The sequence below is a fragment of the Paroedura picta genome, chromosome 4 (assembly GCF_049243985.1).
Source record: "Paroedura picta isolate Pp20150507F chromosome 4, Ppicta_v3.0, whole genome shotgun sequence".
NCBI classification, from domain to species: Eukaryota; Metazoa; Chordata; class Lepidosauria; order Squamata; family Gekkonidae; genus Paroedura; species Paroedura picta.
Window position 1 is genome coordinate 143,692,744 of NC_135372.1, and position 22,332 is coordinate 143,715,075.

The 22,332-nt window shown below is 52.9% G+C and overlaps 1 protein-coding gene across 4 annotated transcripts in view; it reads right to left on the minus strand.

The window, feature by feature from the left end:
* The window catches only part of BCL2L1 (BCL2 like 1), a 60,002-nt gene extending 38,557 nt beyond the window's left edge, over window positions 1-21,445 (minus strand). The window contains exons 1-3 of one of the 4 annotated variants that reach the window (XM_077336045.1): window positions 21,197-21,444; window positions 13,336-13,389; window positions 11,046-11,723 (exon numbers count right to left, since the gene is read on the minus strand). In XM_077336045.1, the coding sequence (XP_077192160.1) occupies window positions 11,046-11,591 (546 nt within the window). In that variant the 5' untranslated portion in view covers window positions 11,592-11,723; window positions 13,336-13,389; window positions 21,197-21,444. Of the gene's footprint in view, window positions 1-11,045; window positions 11,724-12,189; window positions 12,445-13,335; window positions 13,393-21,196 lie in introns of those variants that run through there. The other 3 variants (XM_077336043.1, XM_077336046.1, XM_077336044.1) reach the window with 3 other exon arrangements.
* Window positions 21,446-22,332: the final 887 nt, after the last annotated feature.

The following is a 22,332-nucleotide window of genomic DNA, read 5'->3' on the forward strand; positions in this document are numbered from 1 at the left end:
CGCGGGAAACCCAATCCCAAGCCTCTAACTGCACAAGGGGGGGCAATGCACAGGCCAGGGAGGGTCGTCCCTTTGGCCTCTGTCCACACAACCGCCGGGGTCAGAGTTGGCTCTTGGGATTCAGCCTACTGGGCAATTGCCCCATGGAAACTGGGATGTTCAGTTGCACAACGCTGGCAGAACGATGATCTAAACAGGGAGGGCTGGGTCCGTGACAGAAGGTCCAGTTTGCCTCCGATGGGCGTGAACCTGAGTGGATGTTTATGAGGCCGAGAGATGAACAGTTTGGCTGAAAGGAAGAGGTAATGCCATGAAAGGGTGCAGGTGGGGAACCGAAGGCGGCAACCCTGTGTTTGAAAGCAACCCAGAATGGCCAACACAGAGTCAAAGTCTGGTTCCAAGTCATACCAGGCATTCAGATCCACATGCATGGGGTGGGACAAAGGGAACTTTGATGCTTAAAAGCTCAAACCACCCCCACTCCCCTAATCTTGCTAGTCTTTCATACTATCATTGAGTTGGAAGAGACCTCCTGGGTCATCTAGTCCAACCCCCTGCACAGTTCAGGACACCCACAACCCTCTCGCTCATCCCCAGTCACCTGCCACCCCCTTGAACCTTCACAGAATCAGCCTCTCCGTCAGATGGCTCTCCAGCCTCTGCTTAAAAATCTCTGAAGATGGAGAACCCACCACCTCCTGAGGAGGCCTATTCCACTGAGGAACCACTCTGACTGTCAGGAACTTCTTCCAGATGTTGAGACGGAATTTCTTTTGAATTAATTTCATCTCATTGGTTCTGGTCTGTCTCTCCGGGGCAAGAGAGAACAACTCTGCTCCATCCTCTCCATGGCAGCCTTTTTAATACTTGAAGATGGTGATCAGATCCCCTCTCAGTCGTCTCCTCTCCAGGCTAAACAGACCAAACTCCCCCAACCTTTCTTCATATGTCTTGGTCTCCAAACCTCTCACCATCTTTGTTGCCCTCCTCTGGACACGCTCCAGTTTGTCTACATCCCTCTTCAACTGGGGTGCCCAAAACTGGACACAGGACTCCAAGTGAGGCCGAACCAGAGCAGAGTAAAGCGGCACCATGCCCTCCCGTGATCTGGATATGATACTCAGTTTGATAAAGCCCCAAATCCCATTTGCCTTTTTAACCACCGAGTCACACTGCTGACTCATGTTCAATGTATGGTCGACTAAGACTCCTAGATCCTTTTCTCAACTTTTTTACTCTTGAGAAAGCCCCGAAACATTCTTCAGGCTTCAGGAAACCCCAGGAATATGGTTGGGAAGCATAGCTGTGTACACGCCCCACCTGGGCCCCCACCCCTTCCCACCCCAGGCCTATTGTCCATTTTTGGAGGGGGTGGGTTGACATGACCATATATGGTCATTTCACCTGATAAATGTTTAGCAAATCTGAAAAAAATATAAAAAATTAATTCACTTCTGCTCCTTCTGGAAATACTTTTAATGTATTTATAATTGAATGCGTATACCACTGCTCTCAGACTAACTGGCTCACGGGACAAACAAAACATCCATCGCTAAAAACATCCCAACATACAATACCCCAAAATATACATAAAAACAGCAAGATGGCGCGGGCCTGCTCTTGGCCTTGATCCGGAAATTGCAGCTGGTGCAGAATGCGGCTGCGAGGGTCCTCACAGGGACATTTTGGGAGGGCCCACATCCAGCCTGTGCTGAGGCGGCTGCATTGGTTGCCAGTTTCTACCTGGATCCCGTTCAAGCTTCTGGTTTTGACCTTCATTATCTATACTCCCTCTTCCCACTCCTCTATATAGATGTCTGTTTGTTTGTTTTTTGGGGGGGTAGAAGGTGGAAGACTGCCATGGGTTTTAGGAATCTGATTTTATCTTTAAACAGAGGCTAGATAGCCATCTGACGGAGAGGCTGATTCTGTGAAGGTTACAGTGGATGAGCGATTGGGATGTGAGTGTCCTGCATAGTGCAGGGGGTTGGACTAGATGACCCAGGAGGTCCAACTCTAGGGAAGGGAGTTGTATGTATGTATGTTATGCCCGGAATGTTTTATTAGGTTTGTATGTTATGCCCGGATTGCTTTATTAGGTTTCAATGGGGTTATTGGGTTTTTATACGGACAAGCTGTAACCTGCCACGAGCCAGTTCGGGACTGGCAGGTAATAAGCCTAATAAATAAATAACACCAAAGCTTGTCCCAACCTGATCTGCAGCTGAACCAGTATGGGATGGGTAGCTGGAGATAAAAAAACACTCAAAATCTCAGGGTGGATCGATCAGTGGGTCCGGTCGGTCTACTATCTAAGCCCGGAACCAGGGGAGGGGGGGACCTGATCTCACTCTCCGGTACTCATCACACCCGGCCTGAGCCAAATGCCAGGCAGAAGGGCTGTGAAGAAACTCCAGGGTTTCATGCAACCCTGGTTGAGAAATCCTGGCCTATAAGGAGCCCCTGGCCTATAAGGAGCCTCTCTCTCCTGCATGCTCAAATGGCCCTCCACCCCACAAAGCCCTTCCGTCAGCCATGGCAGAGCCTTCAATGGGACCGAGGTCAGGAAAGGAAGTGCTCCAGTAGCCAGCCACAAGCAAGTGACTGCCGCCCACTCGGTAGGCACCAAAGCTACGAGGAAAGAGACTTTGCATCTCAAGAACATCCTTCTCCCTGGCATTTGCAGGCCCTCCCACCCCCTGCAGCCCCATCCAGCTGTCCCAAGGAACTGGTTACAGCAACCACTCTCCCTGCCCTTGGTCCCTTGGCCCAAGGAGGGGTCGTGCTCAGTGTCAGAGCATCTGCTTGGCATGGGCAGGGTCAATCCCTGGCATTTACAGTTCAAAGTAGCCGGCAGTGGGTGCTGTGAAATGACCTTGGAGAGCCGCTGCCAGACTGACCTTGCTGGAGCAAGGGTCTGATTCAGCAGAAGGCAGCTTGTTCTGCTGATACCGTTCAGCAAAGGACCAGCAGGTTCACTCAGAGCAAAGGTGAAAGACCAAGTCGTGGGACTAAGCCCAGATAAACTGACCCAATCCTCCAGGAAAGTATCACGGCTGCCTCTAACTGAGAACCGTGAAACCAGCCGACTGCAAAACCAGCCTCCATACCAAGACATCCTCCAGCATTAATGCCTCCAGCCTACCTCAGCCTCCCCCCAGCGGCTCCACTCAGCCGCTTCAAGAGTCAGGGAATTGCCTCGCGGACAGCAGTGCCCAAACAGCCATGTTGACCCATGCCTCAGTGCTTGCTGCTTCTTCACCATGTATGCCACCACAGCTGCAATGCGCTGGTCCAGAAGTGGATGCGTTTCATTGGCTAACGAAAGAGTTGGCTCTTTGACTTGCAAAGCTGCCATGTAAATTGCGGAGTCCTAAGATCACAGGTGAGCCGTGGGTGTGCCCCGCCCTGCCAAACAAGCAGGAGTCATGCCTCAAACACCTTGTGTGACAAGAGTCCTGCCCCAGTCAGAGCACTTCTACGCCCACAGCACTTCTGTGTCCTGGCAGAAGCTGACATGTGGGCATTCTCCCTAGGATTATGTCACCGGGTTTCAGTGCCAAATTCCTGGCAGAAGCACCTGGGTGGGGCAAGGCGAAGCAAAGTCCTGCGTGGGTGCTGGAATGCATCTGGCCACGATGCCCTGGGAAACGGAAGCATCACAGGAACACCAGGCCCATCCCAACAATAAGGGAAATAAACTTGAGGCAATCACACACTTTGCACTAAAAAGGCTCTTCTGTCCAGGAGGCCTGGACCGACAAAAGGCAGGTAAGCTTTTCTTCAGAGGCAAACCAAGTAAAAGCAGCGCTTCCCCTCTAATTAAACCCTCTGCATGCTCTCCGACTGGCTCTCACTAGAGCTCCCAGATCTGAGAGGGATCCTTCTGCTCAGGTCTCCGGTCCCGTCTGCTGCTCATAAACCGCAGAAATGCCATCGCGAGCAGAAGCCACAAAGTGACACCCGCTTTTCCATTGGAGACCCCCAATCCAGTTTGGGCTACTGAGGACAGTTCAATCCGGCTTGCTTATTCATTTTATTCATATCCTGCTTTATTCCCGATGGAGAGCCCGAGACAACGTTTTGCATCATCTGTCAGCCTTGTGATAACCTTCTGAGGGTAGGCTGCGACGAGAGACCGCGATGGGCCCAAGGTCGCCTGGTAGGCAGCCATAGTGGAGCAAACCATTTGAAGAAGAAGAGGCGGTTCTTATATGCCACTTTTCTCTACCCGAAGGAGTCTCAAAGGGGCTTACATTCACCTTCCCTTTCCTCTCCCCACAACAGACCCCCTGTGAGGGAGGTGAGGCTGAGAGAGCCCTGAAATTACTGGAGAAGAAGAAGAGTTGGTTCTTATATGCCGCTTTTCCCTACCCGAAGGAGCCTCAAAGGGGCTTACAGTCGCCTTCCCTTCCTCTCCCCACAACAGACACCCTGTGAGGGAGAGGAGGCTGAGAGAGCCCTGAGATTACTGAAGAAGAAGAAGAGTTGGTTCTTCTATGCCACTTTTCTCTACCCGAAGGAGCCTCAAAGGGGCTTACAGTCGCCTTCCCTTCCTCTCCCCACAACAGACACCCTGTGAGGGAGGTGAGGCTGAGAGAGCCCTGAGATTACTGGAGAAGAAGAAGAGTTGGTTCTTCTATGCCACTTTTCTCTACCCGAAGGAGCCTCAAAGGGGCTTACAGTCGCCTTCCCTTCCTCTCCCCACAACAGACACCCTGTGAGGGAGGTGAGGCTGAGAGAGCCCTGAGATTACTGGAGAAGAAGAAGAGTTGGTTCTTATATGCCGCTTTTCCCTACCCGAAGGAGCCTCAAAGGGGCTTACAGTCGCCTTCCCTTCCTCTCCCCACAACAGACACCCTGTGAGGGAGATGAGGCTGAGAGAGCCCTGAGATTACTGAAGAAGAAGAAGAGTTGGTTCTTATATGCCGCTCTTCTCTACCCGAAGGAGGCTCAAAGCGGCTTCCAATCACCTTCCCTTTCCTCTCCCCACAACAGACACCCTGTGAGGGAGATGAGGCTGAGAGAGCCCTGAGATTACTGAAGAAGAAGAAGAGTTGGTTCTTATATGCCGCTTTTCTCTACCCGAAGGATGCTCAAAGTGGCCTTCCCTTTCCTCTCCCCACAACAGACACCCTGTGAGGGAGGGGAGGCTGAGAGAGCCCAGATATTCCTGCTCGGTCAGAACAGTTTTATCAGTGCCCTGGCGAGCCCAAGGTCACCCAGCTGGCTGCATGTGGGAATCAAACCCAGCTCACCAGATTAGAAGTCGGCACTCCTAACCACTACCCCAAGCTGGGTCTTGAACCCAGTCTTCTTAGTTCGGTGCTCTAACCACTGCACACACCAACCTCCAAGCTGCCTCTCCACCGGAGGCCAGAAATACTCTGCCCAGGAAAGGCCAGCACCCACGCAGCTCAAGAACAGGAGACCTCACTTCAGCTTGACGTCTAACAAGACCGGAATAACTTTGATCTCGGTTAGGAAGACCCTACGGATTGATCAAGACAAGGAATTATTCGCAGTCCTTTGAAGCTTGCCCTTCTCCAGAGATGCTTTCCAGGACATAAAATGCTGAGGGACTCTGGGGAACGCGTCGGAACGCACAGAGTCTGCTCCCTGCCCGGGCAGGCCTGCTGGAACTTGTATGCCTCTCTGTGGGTCTTTCTCACCAGCAACACCCTCCCCACCATGGCATTGTTTGAAAGGGGCAGGCAAAGGCTGCTTGTACAGGGCCCCACAGAGGCACTAATCCTGTGCTAACAAAGCCAGGGCAAGAGCAGGGGGGAAAGGTGCGTGTCTGCAGCAGCCTTGCAACAGGGAGCCACACGTAGAAAAAGGAAAATGCTCTGTAGGCCAGAGATATTCCCCCCAGAGGGGAAGCGCCAGGTAACTCCAGGGCAACTGGAACCTCACATTCCCAAGGGCTGTGACCACACAGGAAAAAGAGGAGCACACAAAGAAAACATGAGAGATGTGGGGAAAGAGGGGACACATGCTTCCCCATGAGGTCTGAACCCACCGCTTCCTGACAGCTGCTGCTCTTGATGCTTTTGATGGTTCCGTATTGCTTTTATCGGCTTGTTTAATACAGCTTTTATTGTGGTATGTTGCTTTATTATTGCTCTGTTCTTAATACGACACTTTCTGTCTTAACTTTGTGGTCAATCGCCCTGTTATTTTATTAGTCAAAAGGCAGGGAAGAAATCCTTAAAATAAATAAGGAGCGCAACGTTCTTTCAAGGAGGTCAAGAGCACCCCTCCCCGCCCCCATTCACCATAACAATTTTGCAAGATAGATTAGCAAAAGACACCCCTCCCTCAGGGAACATCCTGGCCAAGCGGGGACCCGAATCCAAGACTCCCTGGTCGAAATCTAACATTCGGCCTGCTGCGCCACAGTGAATGGTTGTGTCAGTCTGGAAAGTAACTATAGCGCTGTTTGGATTTTGCAGATGTGAAACCAAATAGGAGAGCAGTGCGGACACTTCTACAGCCTTCGGTGTTGAAAAAAAGAAACAACTTCAAACGGGGTCCCTTATCACAGGTGGAATTTCACAGTGGGTTCTTCAAAACTAATTCACACATCCACACAAGGGTGCCTGATACTGAATAGGGCACAAGGCCCATCAAGGTCAGTGTTGTCTCCTAGAAGAAGGTTGGTTCTTAGATGCTGCTTTTCTCTACCCGAAGGAGTCTCAGAGCGGCTTCCAGTCGCCTTCCCTTTCCTCTCCCCACAACAGACACCCTGTGAGGTGGGTGAGGCTGAGAGAGTCCTGATATCAGTGCTCGGTCAGAACAGTTTTATCAGTGCCGTGGCAAGCCCAAGGTCACCCAGCTGGCTGCATGTGGGGGAAGCACAGAATCAAACCTGGCATGCCAGATTAGAAGTCCGCACTCCTAACCACTGCACCAAACTGGCTCTCTAAGACTAGGGCTCTTCACGGACTCCTGGTAGAGGTCTTCTGCACCACCTCCTGCCTGGTCCTTTTAACTGGAGATGCCAGGGATCGAACTGGGGAGCTTCTGAGTGCCAGGCAGATGCTCTACCACTGAGCCACAATCCTTCTCCAGGGTCTCAGCCAGAGGTCTTCTGCAATGCCAAGGGCTGAACCTGGGACCTTCTGCATGCTCCACCACGGAGCCACAGCCCTTCAGTTGGATCTGACAGTTCGAGCGGCTCCTCAGTGGAACAGGCCTCCTTGGGAGGTGGTGGTTCTCCTTTGCAAGTTTTTAAGCAGAGGTTAGAGGGTCATTAGACAGAAATGCTGAGCTTATGAGAGCCAGCTTGGTGTAGTGGTTAGGAGTGCGGACTTCTAACCTGGTGAGACGGGTTTGATTCCCTGCTCAGCTACTTGCAGCCAGCTGGGTGACCTTGGGCTAGTCACAGCACTGATAAAACTGTTCTGACCGAGCAGGAATATCAGGGCTCTCTCAGCCTCACCTCCCTCACAGGGTGTCTGTTGTGGGGAGAGGAAAGGGAAGGTGATTGGAAGCCACTTTGAGACTCCTTCGGGTAGAGAATAGCAGCATATAAGAACCTTCGGTAGATTGTCAGTGGGTGGGCAGGAAGGGATGTGCCAGTGTTGGTCTCTTGTGGCCCTTCCTTGCAGATCCAGGGAATTGTTGATCGCCACTGTGGGATGGGAGGTGAATGCCCTCCAGGCCAGGTTGGATTCTGGAGATTTTTGGTGGTGGTGGGGATCATTTGGGCATGAAACTGACGTCACTGTGGGTGGGAAGGTCGCTTTGAGTTCCTGCATTGTACAGGTAGATGGACAAGATGACCCTGAAAGTCCCTTCCAACTGTATGATTCCATGACCACAGAGATTCTATGGAAAATAGCAATGATCTTATTGGTGGAAACTGCTTTTCATGAGCTACATTATCCCTGCAGAAAATAAGTTCCTTAAACTTTTAAACCAGACTTGACTCCTCTATTTCTACAGCCCCTTGACTTGCAGACAACCCCATGTAGGATCAGCAGGAGAAAGAGAGGGAAACCTCACAATGCAGAGAGATCAAATGGAGATTTTCACAGAAGGGCCTGGTGGGTGTGCCCCCCCCCCCCCGCCCAGGAAATCCGCCCCTCCTACAAATGGCTGAACAAACATTTGTGCAAACAATGCCTTTGAGCTCAGACAAAAAGGAAAGAGCCCTGATGGGTGGTAGGAGGGAAGGGGGGGGGGAATCTTGCCCTCCCAACAAGCAAGGGCCAGCGACTTTCCATCCGCGGATTTAATCTAAATCCCCCCAGGGAGTTCATTTACAAAATCAGATTACATTATCGCCTGGTCTCCAGGATACAGCCCAATCGTTACTCTCATTTCCACCACGACCTTGTGGAAATCTCCACTAGCCCCAGAATCCAGCTCTGGCGCTGGAAAGCACAGGGGAGGAAGCCCCACCCCCATCCAAAGGAAGGGGCAGGCCAGGATGGCCCAGGGGGATCAAGCCCCAACATCATCCTGTCCCTGAGATGGGCTAAGAGGAAGAGAACCAGTCCAGTCGAGTCTGCTTGGGCAGACGGCCAGGACGGCCGCATTCCAGGCATTCCTCAGCCCCCCCCCTTCTTTCTCTGAGCTGAGAGCCAACTTCAGGCATCTTTGGTCTCCCACCGCCACTCCGCTGCTGCAGGAGGAGGTGGGCTCCTGTATTTACCTGGGAAGGGGATGCAGGGGGGTAACAGCAGCATTTAATCCTAAGCAGCAGATCAAGGCCACAGGAGGAGGCCTAGGCAGCTTGGAGTGCTCCCTCCACGCCTGGCCTATAAGGGGGCCACTGTTTGTACTGAGTTAAGGGCTGGTAATGCTTTTGCATGGCCAAATCCTGGCCAATAGAGGTGCAGGGACCCTCACTAGGGCTGCCCTGTTAGGAATGCCTGAGAGTGACTTCACGGGTAAGCTGAGAGGCAGGCCAATAGGGGGGAGCAGCTGACGGATATAATTGGAGGGCTCTGCCAAAGCCTTTAATGTTGATCTCTAAGGGGAAGAGAGTATTAAGGAGCCCTCAACGGTGGAAGCAGAAAACAGGAGAAGGGAGAGAGTACATGAGGGGGGGGGGAGGAAATATGGAAAGTCCCGAGGGACAATACAAAGCTGCCCATCCCTGCAGCGCAATACAAAATACCTATCACCGGTATACAAAAAGCCAGTTTTTTTCCCTCTCCCAACACATTAGAACTTGAAGTCATCCCATGGAGCTGATGGGCAGTAGGTCAGGACAGGCAAGGAAATAATGCTTTATACAGCAAGTGATTCAGACATGGAATTCCTTGCCAGAGGATGTAGTGATGGCCACAGGAATGAGCAGGTTTATAAGGGTATTAGATTCATGGAGGAGAACTCAGGAGGACTGAGTGGAACTTCCACATTCAGAGGCACTAAACCTCTAAAGGCCAGAGCCAGGAGGCAACATCACACGCCTCTCTGCCCTGCTTGCTGGCCCTCCAGAGCACCTGGTTGGATGTTGGACAAGCTGAACCACACCTTCTCTGATCCAGGAGGGCTCTCCTGATGTCCTTGGCTTCTAGAGTGGAGAAGCACTCCCCAGGCCAGGAAAGCACTGGAGCCCCGGGCAGGCCATCTCTTTCAACCCCAAGCCACATCTGGTGCCACAGCTCTAATGACAGCAGAACGGTCCTGTCAGCACCCCCCACCACCACCACCCCACCCCCTGGCCACACACAGAAAAGCCCTAAGGAAGTTGCTGACAAGCATGTACAGCCGAGCCACTCCTGATCCACAACCCAGAGAGAAATGGCTTCTTCACAGCAGACTCGTGCCAGGAACAGCTTGTACACCAAGCGGCACCTCTTGGGGAAGGCAGAGCCGATGGCTCTTGCGTCACTGTGCAGAAGCAAGCAGACGAAGAAAAATCCAGATCCAAACGGAGCGACCGCCCAGAGAAGCCCCCCTTTTCTGGGGACCTCAGCCTTAGAAATTCACCACCAACATGCCTCTTTCACTCTGGCTGGGGAATAGCCAGACATTTGCTTTACCTCAGGGGTAGTCAAACTGCGGCCCTCCAGATGTCCATGGACTGCAATTCCCATGAGCCCCTGCCAGCAAACTCATGGGAATTGTAGTCCATGGACATCTGGAGGGCTGCAGTTTGACTACCCCTGCTTTACCTCTTCATTTAACCCCGGTTAGAATGCCAGTTCTCGACCAGAGAAAGGGAGGTCCACCATCTCTACGAAATTCAGTTTGGGGACCGGGCAGATCGGAAGTTGGACTAAAAACTCACTTGAGGCAAGTTGCAGCCTCTTGGGACCAGATGGGGGGAGAAGGGAGGCGCAGTTCTTGTAAGGATTAATTTGGCACGAAATGCAAAGCAGTTTTCAGGTTGGAAAAGGCTGTCGGAATTAATGAAGGCAGGTTGGTGGTGGTGGGGCCGACTGGCAGTTCTGGGGCAGCGTCTAACCTCGTTTGGAGGGCCTCACGCTGTGGACAATCCTAACAAACAGGAAGGCTCGGAGACAGGCCTGCAGGTGATGGGAACCAAGCCCGCGTGAAGGCGAGGCGGCGACTCGTACCTATCAGGGGCACAGCTGAGGAGGACGGTCTCAAGGGCAGTGTGTTTTTTAGACACACTGAGAACATTTCGCTCAGCAGTGCGCCTCCGCCAATGAGCAGGAGGCGGGCGAGGGAGCACATCATAGCACGGGCCATGAAACCAATGCTCCGCCCCCTCTCCATCGCTTCCAGCAGCTCGATGCCACCTATTAGAGAGACCAGACGCTCCGACTCGGGAAGGAGTCATTCATACTTTCCCCTTGCAGGAAGGAGGCTCTTCCAAGAAGCAGCCAAGGTGGCCATTACTGAGATTAGTTCCTCTTCTGCTGCCACGAGAGGCAGCCTCCCCCCCCCCCTCCCCGCCCCAGCAGTGCACCAGATGCTTTCTCAATCCCATTCCCTGCTCCCTAGACTGGCCCTGGCCGCTGACGCAAATGCAAACTGACCCATTGCATGGTTAAGGCGAGGAGGTGCCCGATTCCACTCACGTCCGCCCTCCCCCCCCGCAGCTTTTGCCCAGGGCTTACCCAGCCACCGTTGTCTTGGATCCACGGGTCGAGGTGGTCGGTCAGGTACGTGGCCATCCAGTTAGCGATCCGCCCCACCAAGATCTGCATCTCCTTGTCAACGCTCTCCACGCACAGGGCCCCTCCGAAGGAGAAAAAGGCCACTATCCGCCCCCAGTTCACCCCGTCCCGGAAGAGTTCGTTCACCACCTGCTCGAAGCTCTGGTATGCCGTGCCGGGGGTGATGTGGAGCTGGGAGGTGAGGTCGCTGAAAGCCCGGCGGTACCGCAGTTCGAACTCATCGCCGGCTTCCCGTAGCGTTTGCCTCACGTCCGACCCGGGACTGTCTTCGTGGCCTTCGAGGATGCTCGGGTGCCCCGTGGCGCCGTTGACGACCGGGCTGGCGCTGGGGTGCCACGAGGGGCTCCCATTGGGGATGCTTCCCATCTCTCCTGCTAGTTCCGTCCGCTCCTCGCCGTCCCCCTCCACCTCGCTCAAGCTGTAGCCCCGCTGAGACAGCTTGTAGGAAATAAAGTCCGTCACCAGCTCCCTGTTCCTGCTCAACATTTTCACACCTCAGGGTGTCTCAGTGAGTCCATGGTCTGGAACACCAGCCGACCGGCACGTTTATCGCGTCTGGGGGCTGCTGCTCTTCTCCATGCTGTGCGGCAGCAACGGTCCAAGGGCCACGCAGGAAAGCTTCGAGAGAGGAAAGAAGGAGGCCAAGGAAATCGTTAGTGGGCAAACCTTCGGCTTTGGAGCCTGCCGAATGCAGAAGCCACCCTCAACTAATTCGGGAGAGAGTTTCAGTGGGCAGCTGGGCTGATTCGCAGCAGAACAGCGAGATTGAAGCCCAGCAGCTCTTTAGAAATCAGCAAGATTTTTTTTGGGGAGGGGGGGACGGAGGGGAGGCATAAGTTTTCAAGAGTCCAAGCTCTCTTCATCGATACCATTGGACTCTCGAATGCTTGCACACAAAAAATCTTGGTCTTTAAGCTGCTCTTGGATCCAAACCTAGAAAATCTGGGAGACTCAGTACCGAGCCCCTTTGCAGCTCTTCGTCATGGCAGCCTGAGCTCTATAATCCGCCTCCCGCCCCCTTTCCCTCCGGTTCTGACCCCAAGCCTCTCCCAGGCACCGGCTTCACCCCCAGCAGCTCCTTTACCGGGCTCCGGTGCCGCTTGCCGGGTCTCCTTTGTCCCAAAGCTCAGCGCAGCAGGACCCCGTGGCTTTCCCCCAAGACGGACACGGCGTCTCATCTCAGATCAGCCTTTAGAAGCGAAACCGGCTCCGACTGGAGCGATCCGACAGCATGCCGGGTGGCAAAAGATGCGGGCGAGCCAGGCTCCGGAAGCTCCGGAGGGCTCCCTCTGCCCCCTTGATTGAGTGCTGCGGCTCCTCGGCTGAGCTGCAGCAGGGAAGCATGGAGGCCCCGCCCTCGCTTCACGCCCCCTGCGTCTCCGCCCCCTTCCCCTCGCCCTCCTTCCTCTCTGGGATCAAAGCGCTTCCTGATTGTTTTTTTTTTTTAAGGGAAAAGTGCTGGGTGAGGCTTTCAGTCTATTTGCTTTAGTTCCAACAATGGCTCCGGAACGAACAATCCCCGCTGCCGCAGCTTGTCCTTTCCCAAGAGTCAGAGAAGTCCAGGGCGACAGCAGAGAGTAAACAGAAAAGGGCCGCGGGGAAGAGACCTCCTTTTCAACCAGGGCAGCTGGCTTCCAGGTAGACTCGAGGGCCAGGAAGACCACCTTGGCTTACATTAGAAGTAGGGGGAGTTTCGTTATAAAAGCCGCTCCGCGGAGACTGGGAAAGCGGCTCCCCACCACCTTCCTAGCAGCCAACTTGGGGGGGGGGGCAGAGAAAAAGAGTTTCTGTGCACGGCCTCCAAAGCGTGCCGCGCCACCAGTTAGGGCTGCAGCGGGAGGCAAGGAAAAGAACCCCCAGGCTGAACAGACCGGAGTTTCCTGCATCGCTCCTTGTAGCACAACCCTGAAACAAACTCCCACCCCGGGGGAGAAGTGCCCCAAAAGAGGAGCAAGCCACCAAGAAACAACTCCCCAAAAGAACAAGCAAGGGAAACTCCTGAGCTGAGGCACTAGGCGTTTGCTTCAATTAGTTCTAAGGATCAGCTGCTCTCCCCCCCCCGCTCCCCCCTCAGTTCCTCCTTTCCCCAGGAACCTGGCAGAGGCCAGGCCGCGGCGGCAGCAGCAGCAGCAGCAGCAGCATCCCTGCCTGCCCAGGAGGACAGCTGGGTAACAATAGCCAGGCGACACCCTCGTGGGATGTGTGTCAAGAGCAGCTGGAGAGTACTCACCCCCTGGAGAGGGAGGACGGGCTCAGATCTGGGGAAATCTCAGTGGAGGGAGCACTGCTGGAGAGAACATGGAGGAGACAGACAGCAGGGATTAGTGGCAGGCAGGCACTGGCCCACCCTCCTTGCAATCTGCACAGGCCCCGCCCCACGAGGACTGTCCCTCCCCCCCCCACCCCACAACCGAGCATGGAAGCCTCATCGGTCCGTGGCTGCCAACCCAAGCCGCTCTCTGGGGCCACCCACCCTCGAGACGGGCCGTGCAGCTTGCCAGGAATACTGAGCGGGCACATCCTCCTCCTTCTCCTCCCACTGACGGCGTCTCCCTTCCGCACTGTTTTAGGGACTTTGGACTGTTTTAAGGTTTGCATTGCACAGCGGTGCATTCAGTCCAACTGGCCACCTCTGGGTGGAAGAGATTTCTGCAGAGGATCAGAAGCTAAACACTCTGTCCAGCCAGGAGCTGAGAAAGAGAAACCGACCTGAGGCAGAGACTTGCAGCCTCCTTTCTGCAGATTGCTCTCCCTCCTCGTCTCTACTCCCCGGTCTAAGCGTGACCATCCTGGCTCCCCTGAGCCTTCTCAGCCATCCTGCCTCTCCAGTTCTTCCGCTCTGGCCTCCTGCAGCATGCCACCGTCTTTTGCTTCTAGGCCCAGAGAAGGAGCCACCAGTCTACATTTTCAAGTTTGGTGCAATGGTTAGGAGTGCGGACTTCTAATCTGGCATGCCAGGTTCGATTCTGCGCTCCCCCACATGCAGCCAGCTGGGTGACCTTGGGCTTGCCACGGCACTGATAAAACTGTTCTGACCGAGCAGGAATATCAGGGCTCTCTCAGCCTCACCCACCCCACAGGGTGTCTGTTGTGGGGAGAGGAAAGGGAAGGCGACTGTAAGCCACTTTGAGACTCCTTCAGGTAGAGAAAAGCAGCATCTAAGAACCAACTCTTCTTCTTCTTCTTCTTCAGTAATCTCAGGGCTCTCTCAGCCTCACCTCCCTCCCAGAGTGTCTGTTGTGGGGAGAGGAAGAGAAGGTGAATGTAAGCCGCTTTGAGCCTCCTCCGGGTAGGGGAAAGCGGCATATAAGAACCAACTCTTCTTCTTAAAAGTGACCAAGTGGCACTTCCTCATCTTCAGTGGATGAGCGAGAGGGTTGTGAGTGTCCTGCATGGTGCAGGGGGTTAGACTAGATGACCCAGGTCCCTTCCAACTCTATGATTCTATGACTCACAATTGCTTCCCCTTCCCCTTCCTCTCCCTACAACAGGGGGTCTTGGGTTTAGGTCTTTGTCATTGCATGAACGCACATGGAGCTGCCTTATACTGAATCAGACCATTGGTCCACCATGGTGCGTATTGTTCACTCCGGCTGGCGGTGGCTCCCAAGGTGTTAGGAAGAAGTCTTTCCAATCACCGACTGCCTGGTCCCTTTCCACTGGAGATGGTGAGGATTGAATCAGGGACCTTCCGTATGTAGAGCAGCAGTTTTTCCACTGAGCCATGGCCCCTCCTCAGAGAACAACATGAGAGGGTCTGCAGCAGGAAGTGGGAAATTGGTGGTGCCAGTTCACTCTGGATCTTCCCAGAAAGAAATATTGCTACCCTTCTACAGCTGCTCTGATTTGTACCTCCCAATTGCCCCTCCACTTTATTGACATTTTTCAAATATTAATTCAACATGATTCCCCCCCAACCCCATTTTGCTAGCCATCCAAAATTGCTATCCTTAAAAAATGCAGTTTTTTTGGGGACTCAAGGATAGACTCAGTAAGAGTGTATTTAAAGGTCTTGCGGTCCCTTTAAATGCCTTCAGCAATAACTCTCTACTTGGAGGAGGCATTTAAAATGACTGAGTTCTTTAAATGCCTTCAAAGTACAGTGAATCTACTGGCACAGCTTGCAAAGGGAATTTAAATTTTAAATTTCCCTTTAAAGTTTAAATGCCTTTCCCTCCCTCCATTTACAACAATGGAGAATGGGGGCACCTTCTTTGAGCTGAGAGCTCATAAAACTGAACCCTTTGCAATCTTTTTGCATTTTGGGGAGCTCTTTGAGGAGATTTTTGGGGCCCACCTAGAAATCCACATACCCTCAGATCAATTCTCTATTATTTCCTATGGAGACCATTGACTATAATAGTCCCCATAGGCTGTAGTGCATCTAGAAAAAAAGCAGCATTCCTGAATATTGCCAAATTGGGGATATTGAGAAATACTGATATTTTTCAGGGCAATATACCTGAACCCCCAAAATACCTCCCCCACCCCAAGCAGTGGATTCTCAGAGAACAGGACCTCCAGCCAAACATCATGAGTGGAATTCAATTATCAGCATCTTCCTATTATTTATTTATTTATTATTTATAATATTTTATACCCCCTCCCTTATGACTGAACTCTCTCCTCAACTAAATATGTCATTGGCTTTGAACATACTCATTTTCTGTATTAATTCCTCATTCACAACTTATGTGTTTCCTACGTGCCCATTTGTGGAAAGGAAAGGGGAAGAAAGAAAGGGGAAAAGAAATTTCAAAGCCTGGACTGGAAATCCATGTTGGGCTTTCAGTGCTCCTTTTTCTCAATTGGAGTTTCCCTGTCTGACAATGGTCTTTTCCTGCTGCAGGGACTTCCCCAAAACGTTCTCAGAATCATTATTTGTCCATGATTGCATTACGTCTGCAAAATCTCCATGATTCAAGACACAAGGGCCATTCTAAAACTGGACATGATCCTTGTCCGGACTCAGGGATTAAGGAGCTTTCCTGTCCATCTGTATGAAGTGATCAAATAATGCTGAACAGCAGCTCTGCTCTTCCAAATATCGGCCTGCTGACAAACGAAGATCATGGCACCCGGCCCTCTCAATTCCTGGCAAATAGATGGGGAAGAAATGGAGATAGTGACAGATTTTATTTTCCTGGCTTCCAAGATCACTGCAGATGGGGACTGCAGCAAAGAAATTAAAAGACGCTTGCTCCTAGAGAGGAAAGCTATGGCAAATCTAGACAGCATCCTAAAAAGCAGAGACATCACCCTGCCAATGAAAGTGCGTCTAGTCAAGGCTATGGTATTCCCAGTTGCAATGTAAGTTGCAATGAAAGTTGGACCATAAGGAAGGCCGAGCGTCAAAGAATTGAGGCTTTTGAACTCTGGTGCTGGAGAAGACTCTTGCGAGTCCCTTGGACTGCAAGGCGAACAAACCAGTCAGTCCTAGAGGAGATCAGCCCTGCCTGCTCCTTAGAAGGCCAGATCCTGAAGATGAAACTCAACTACTTTGGCCACCTCATGAGAAGGAAGGACTCCTTGGAGAAGAGCGTAATGCTGGGAGAATTAAGGGCAAAAGAAGAAGGGGACAACAGAGAACGAGGTGGCTTGATGGAGTCACTGAAGCAGTCGGTGCAAACTTAAGTGGACTTTGAGGAATGGTAGAGGACAGGAAGGCCTGGAGGATCATTGTCCATAGGGTCGTGATGCGTTGGACACGACTTCGCACCTAACAACAACAACAAACAATCTGGGGCTTGGATTTCATATGGACAGATCCCCGCTCAATCTGGCTCAACAGATACAGCAGGAGAAGTACTTTGGCTACTCTCCTGGTGCATTTTGAAGATCTTATTGCAACCATCCCTACGGTATGTAGGGAAAGCTTTGAGAAGTATTCCTGGGACACGTCAATTCCTGGCTTACAGGGACAAGGAAGTTATACCTCCTGAATTCAGTTTTGCCTGCTGAATTATATGTTTCATTGTAAATATATTTATCAGCTGTCTTTCTGTCTTACAGAATTCAATTCACAAAATACACTTAAAAACTCAAGTTTAAAAATCACAATTTAGCGATGCCAGTAAATTAATCAAACATGATTTTTAAACAAAGCTTTCCCAATCTGCCTCCTAAAGATCGAAAAGGAGGAAAGGGGGGTCAGGTACATTTCCCTGGGGAAAAAGAGGAATAAATGTTTCTGGCTGTGTGAGGTTTCTTGTTATTTTTATTGCTAATCTTATACTCTCCATGTGCAATTCTTGTGTTTGCTGCAAGCTGATTTTGGGGCCACCCTGATATTATTTTACTGGAAACCAAGGTGTGAACCCTCTGGGGTTAAGAGTTGTAGGACAGAAACAGTAAAATGAATGAATATTCTCTTACAGCATACTAGTAAAGGGAAGGCTGGACACAGCAGTAAACAGAGCAGCAGGAGAAACATGGATTAGCACAGCAGACCTGGAGCCTTGATCACTGTCCCCACCCTTTGGGTGGTAACCAGAGCTCCTACACCTGCAAAGAGAATAAGTTGCATGGCCGATGACTCACCACTGTTCCAGCATGCCCATCCCACTGGGCTGACCCTGACATAGCAGCACCCTCAGGATTTGGCATGGCCCCTGTGAACCCAAAGGCAGGCAGTGCTGTGGCTAAGCCCTTTCTTGTCGAGAACAGCAGTAGCCACCTGTCTTGCTCTGCAAATGTGACTCAGGAGGTATCACCCACTTCCCACCCATCAGCAGCATAGCCACATGTGGGATTATCCCCATTCCATCCTCACAGTGGTGCCATGATGCACAACAGATGGAGAGAAGAACTCGAGAGAACTGTGCAGGGATGCAGAGCACGGCCCAGTCTGGCCCTTGCCCTCATCCAGTGCTGCAAAATGAGAATTAACAAGTTCAAGTGGTCCATCTAGCCTACCATCCATCTCACACAGGAGCCCAACCAGGGCCAACAACATGGCATAGAGACCAAGGTCTTCTCTGAGACTAGAAGAGCCCTGCTGGGTCACACCAGGAAGGGTCCACCTTGTCCAGCCTCCTGTCTCACACAGGGCCCAACCACAGGGCACAGAGGCTGAAGCCTTCCCCTGACGTTGCCTCCTAGCTCTGAGATTCAGAGAATTAGGGCCTCTGAATGTGGAGGTTCCCCCTAATCACCACGGCAAGTAGCCACTGACAGATTCTCCTTCATGAATTTGCCCAGTCCCCTTTTAAACCATATATGCCTCCTGCCATCACTACATCCTCTGGCAATTAATTCTACCTATTAGTCACTTTTTCTGTATAGCGGTGCTCTCTAACCTCCAATTAGGTATCAAGAATAAATGCAATGATTGAAGGGGACAATCTGGAACACGGTATTAGAGTAAGCAGCGTACTTTCTGTTGCCACCCTTCCACTGCATAATGAGAGGGGATTTTCACAATCTTCTGGTAAGGCATCGGGGGCTAAAGTGGTTTTGATTTGGGCCTCAATACAACTTCCCTGAAAAAAGGGAAAGGTCTCTTGCACTTGGGCTCACTGTGCATGCTCTCTGAGGGGCCCTTCTCCCTTTCATCCTCCTTTCTCTGCAGCTTCATTCATTCTATCTGCCACATCCACTTCCTTCCTTCTTCCACCGCTTTGAAGAGGCTGTGGCTCAGAAGAGCCTCTGCTTGCCACGCAGAACGTCCCAGGTTCAATCCCCAGCACTTCCAGTTAAAAAGACCAGGCAGGAGGTGATGGGAAAGCCGTGTGAGAGCTGCTGCCAGTCCGAGTAGACAAGACCGCCTGTGATGGACCGAGGGTGTGGTTCCGTATAAGGCAGGGTTCATGTGTTCTTGTTTGACCCACCCAATGGGCAACTGTATCAACTCTCTTTTTATATCCACATTAAAGGCCCAGTTCCTCTCCGGGACCTTTTGATGGGTCTGGCAGAAGGGATGCAGAAGATTCCAGGTTCAGTTCCTGGGACATTAGGGCAAAAAGACCACCAGGATAAGTCCTGTCTGTGTGCCTCTGCTGGAAGAAAACCCAGGAAACTGCCAGCCCTCCTTCTCAGCCTGCAAGCAGACACAGCAACTTGTTTTGGGGGTGGGTGGGGAGGAAAGGCTGCCTGTTTTCCATACAGACCCACAATACAAGCACCAAGCACATGGGGCCTGTTCTGGCACAAGTGGAAAGTGCCTTTAAGTTGCAGCATCCTCTAGTGCAGTGGTCCCCAACCTCCGCAGGGCCGCACCGGGTCGCGCATGCACGTTTACACCATGCTCGGCCGCAAACGCGCATTTGTGGCACTCCCGCGCGTGAGTGCCGCACATGCGCATTTGCAGACGCACATGGCACAAATGCGCATGTGTGACCCGGGCGCGCATGCGCAGGAGTGCCACGAATGCGTGGCATGCGCAGCCAGGTGAACCTGGAAAAGGTTGCGGACCACTGCTCTAGTGGGCTTTTCAAGGCAAGAGGCGAACAGAGGTGGTTGGCCAGGGCTTGCATCTGCAGAGAGAACCTGGACTTCCTGGGTGATCTCCCATCTAAGGACTGACCCTGCTTAGCCTTTGAGATTGGATGAAATCGGTCTTGCCTGGATCACCCAACAGTGGGGATGTGAGAGGCCACTTGTGAGTGTAGGAAACCCTGCACAGCAGCCACCTGGAGCCACGCAGGGCCCCATTGGCCATTACAGTACTTCTATTCTGCTCAGGATGCAAAGAGCTCTGGCGGAGGGGTGGTTTGAGGGAACCTCACCATCCAAGTGAGGGTCAATGTAAGGTGAGTTTGCCATTGCCTCTGTGCAGCCACCCTGGATTTCCTGGGAGGTCTCTCATCCAAGGACTCTGGGCTCAGGACAAGATAGTTGCCAGCACAGCTTGTCCCTTGCAGGCGTGCTTCCACACGGGGGTGGAGACGGATGGGGCCAGCAACTAGCCTCTTTTAATTATTTCTTTTCAACTCAGAAAGTGTCTGCCATTAATTACGAACATGGACAGTTTTATTTTTCCAAGGTTTCTGTGAAGTACAGCTGAACTCTAATCTAAAGGACTGATTAGCTGTTTTAGCAAAGAATTATCATATGACTTAATCTGGATATTATGACCCAGTTTACTAATTTGCCACAATTTCTTTTGCCTTATATCTTTCCACTTATGACGGCCGCTCATTTAATGTGAGGAAGAGTGCTTGCACTCAAAAGCTCACACCTTGAACAAATCTTGGTTGGTCTTAAAGGTGCTACTGGACTCATTTTATGTTGTGCTACTTCACACCAACACGGCGACCCCCTTGGATCAGGGATGAACCTGCTGAGCTTCTGAGATCTGATTAGACCAGGCTAGCCTGGCCCATCCAAGTGAGAGCAGACCTGGACCCCGGGCTCCCACCCCAGGACGAGCCTAGCCAACTCTGCTCAGCCAGGAGATGCGACCAGACCAACTTCAGCAGGCCCTGTGTGCCCTCGAGGCCCTTCCCACTCCCTGCTGAGCATGCATCTCTCAGAGGGTGGGGAGCTTCCTCCGTTGGAAGCTTTTGGGGGGATATTAGAGGAGCCCGTTACGGGAGGGGTGATCTGTAAGTCCCGGAAAGGAGGAGAGGGTAGCCCAGCCGGCCCTGGGTGGTCTCTGCAGCCTCGCCAGGTGGGCTCGCCCCCAGGGTGAGAGCCAGCCAACCCTGGGGGGCCAGGCGCTGCCCCGCGCAAAGCCGGCGGTTCTTGGCCGGGGAGGCGAGCGAGCAGCTACCGGCTGCGTCCCTTCCCTTCCGTGTATGTTGACCCTTGATCCCTTCCCCTCCTTCCCCCCCTTCCCCTTCCCCCATGCAACTGTGGGCGCGCGTGCATACATGCATGCGTCCATGCACATATGCATGCGGGCAGCCGCGGGGGTCCAGCAGCGCCTTGCACAGCCGCCAAGTTGAATGCAGGGGACGAGACTGCGCGCGCACGCCCCTTGGTCCGAAAGGAGCCGCCGCCGCTGGACCCCAAGAAGGACAAAGTGCGGCTCCGCCCCGCGCAGCGACTGGCCAATCACGGGGAAGGGAACGGGACAAGAGAACGCGGCCGGCGCGCGGCGCTCCGCAAGTGGCTGCCCCCCCTGTCCATCTTCCTCCGCCCCGCCCTACCTCACAATCGGGCCAAGAGGCTCCGCCCCCTGTCCCGTTTCTTCACCGGGTGCCGCGGCTGACTGAATTTCTCCAGTGGGGACGCCGGCGGCGGGAGGCGTCGACAGCGGGGACCCCGACCGGCCTTCTCCTGTCACGACCCGGCTTTTTCCGCCGGCCTGCTCAGCGGCAGTTTCTCCGCCAGCGCTGCCTTCCTCCTGGACCGGCCGGGAGAAGAGGAGAGACTGCGCACGCGCGGCGAACGGCTCAAGCGCGAGCCCGCCTTCCACGCATGCGCGAGCCCGAGCCAGCCGAGAACGGCTTCTCCTGGGCGCGCATGCGCAAAAAGGGAGAAGCGGGGTGGTTGGGAAACGCGCGCCCACGGAATCGTTTGCGCTTGCGCAGATGAGGGCCGCCGGCGTGTTAAAAGGAAGACGTTGGCGCCCTCTTCAGGCCTAGCGAAGGAGGGACCGCAAAATGAAATAGCAGCGCTGCAGTTTTATCCGGTTTTTTGCTCCCCGAAATTATGCAACAGCTTTATGCGCCCTCTTGCACAGCTGGCTCGAGGGTGCAGGCTGTGGCCAAACTGGGGCTCTCCAGATTTCAGTGGACTACAATAACCATGAGCCCCTGCCAGAGCCTTGAATATCTGGGCCACCTCTAGGCTAGGGTGTCCCCAGTACATCCAGCTCAATCAGGATTAGCCTGCTCCTTACTCATATATTGTAGAGCCTCTTGTGGCGCAGAGTGGTACGGCAGTGACATACTGTCTGAAGCTCTGCCCATGAGGCTGGAAGTTCAATCCCAGCAGCCGGTTCAAGGTTGACTCAGCCTTCCATCCTTCCGAGGTCGGTAAAATGAGTACCCAGCTTGCTGGGGAGTAAGCGGTAATGACTGGGGAAGGCACTGGCAAACCATCCCGTATTTCTGCCAAAAAAACGCTAGATGGCGTCACCCCAAGGGTCAGATATGACCCGGTGCTTGCACAGGGGATACCTTTACCTTTACTCATATATTAGCCTCTTGCTATATTGCCCAGTTCCCACATTGCAGTTCACCTCATCTTGCATGTGTTCTTAGACGCTGTCTAAAAGCAGTCTTCATGATTGTTGCAGTTTTGGTTAGCATCAAGCAGATGTTGTTGTCTTTGTTTTGTC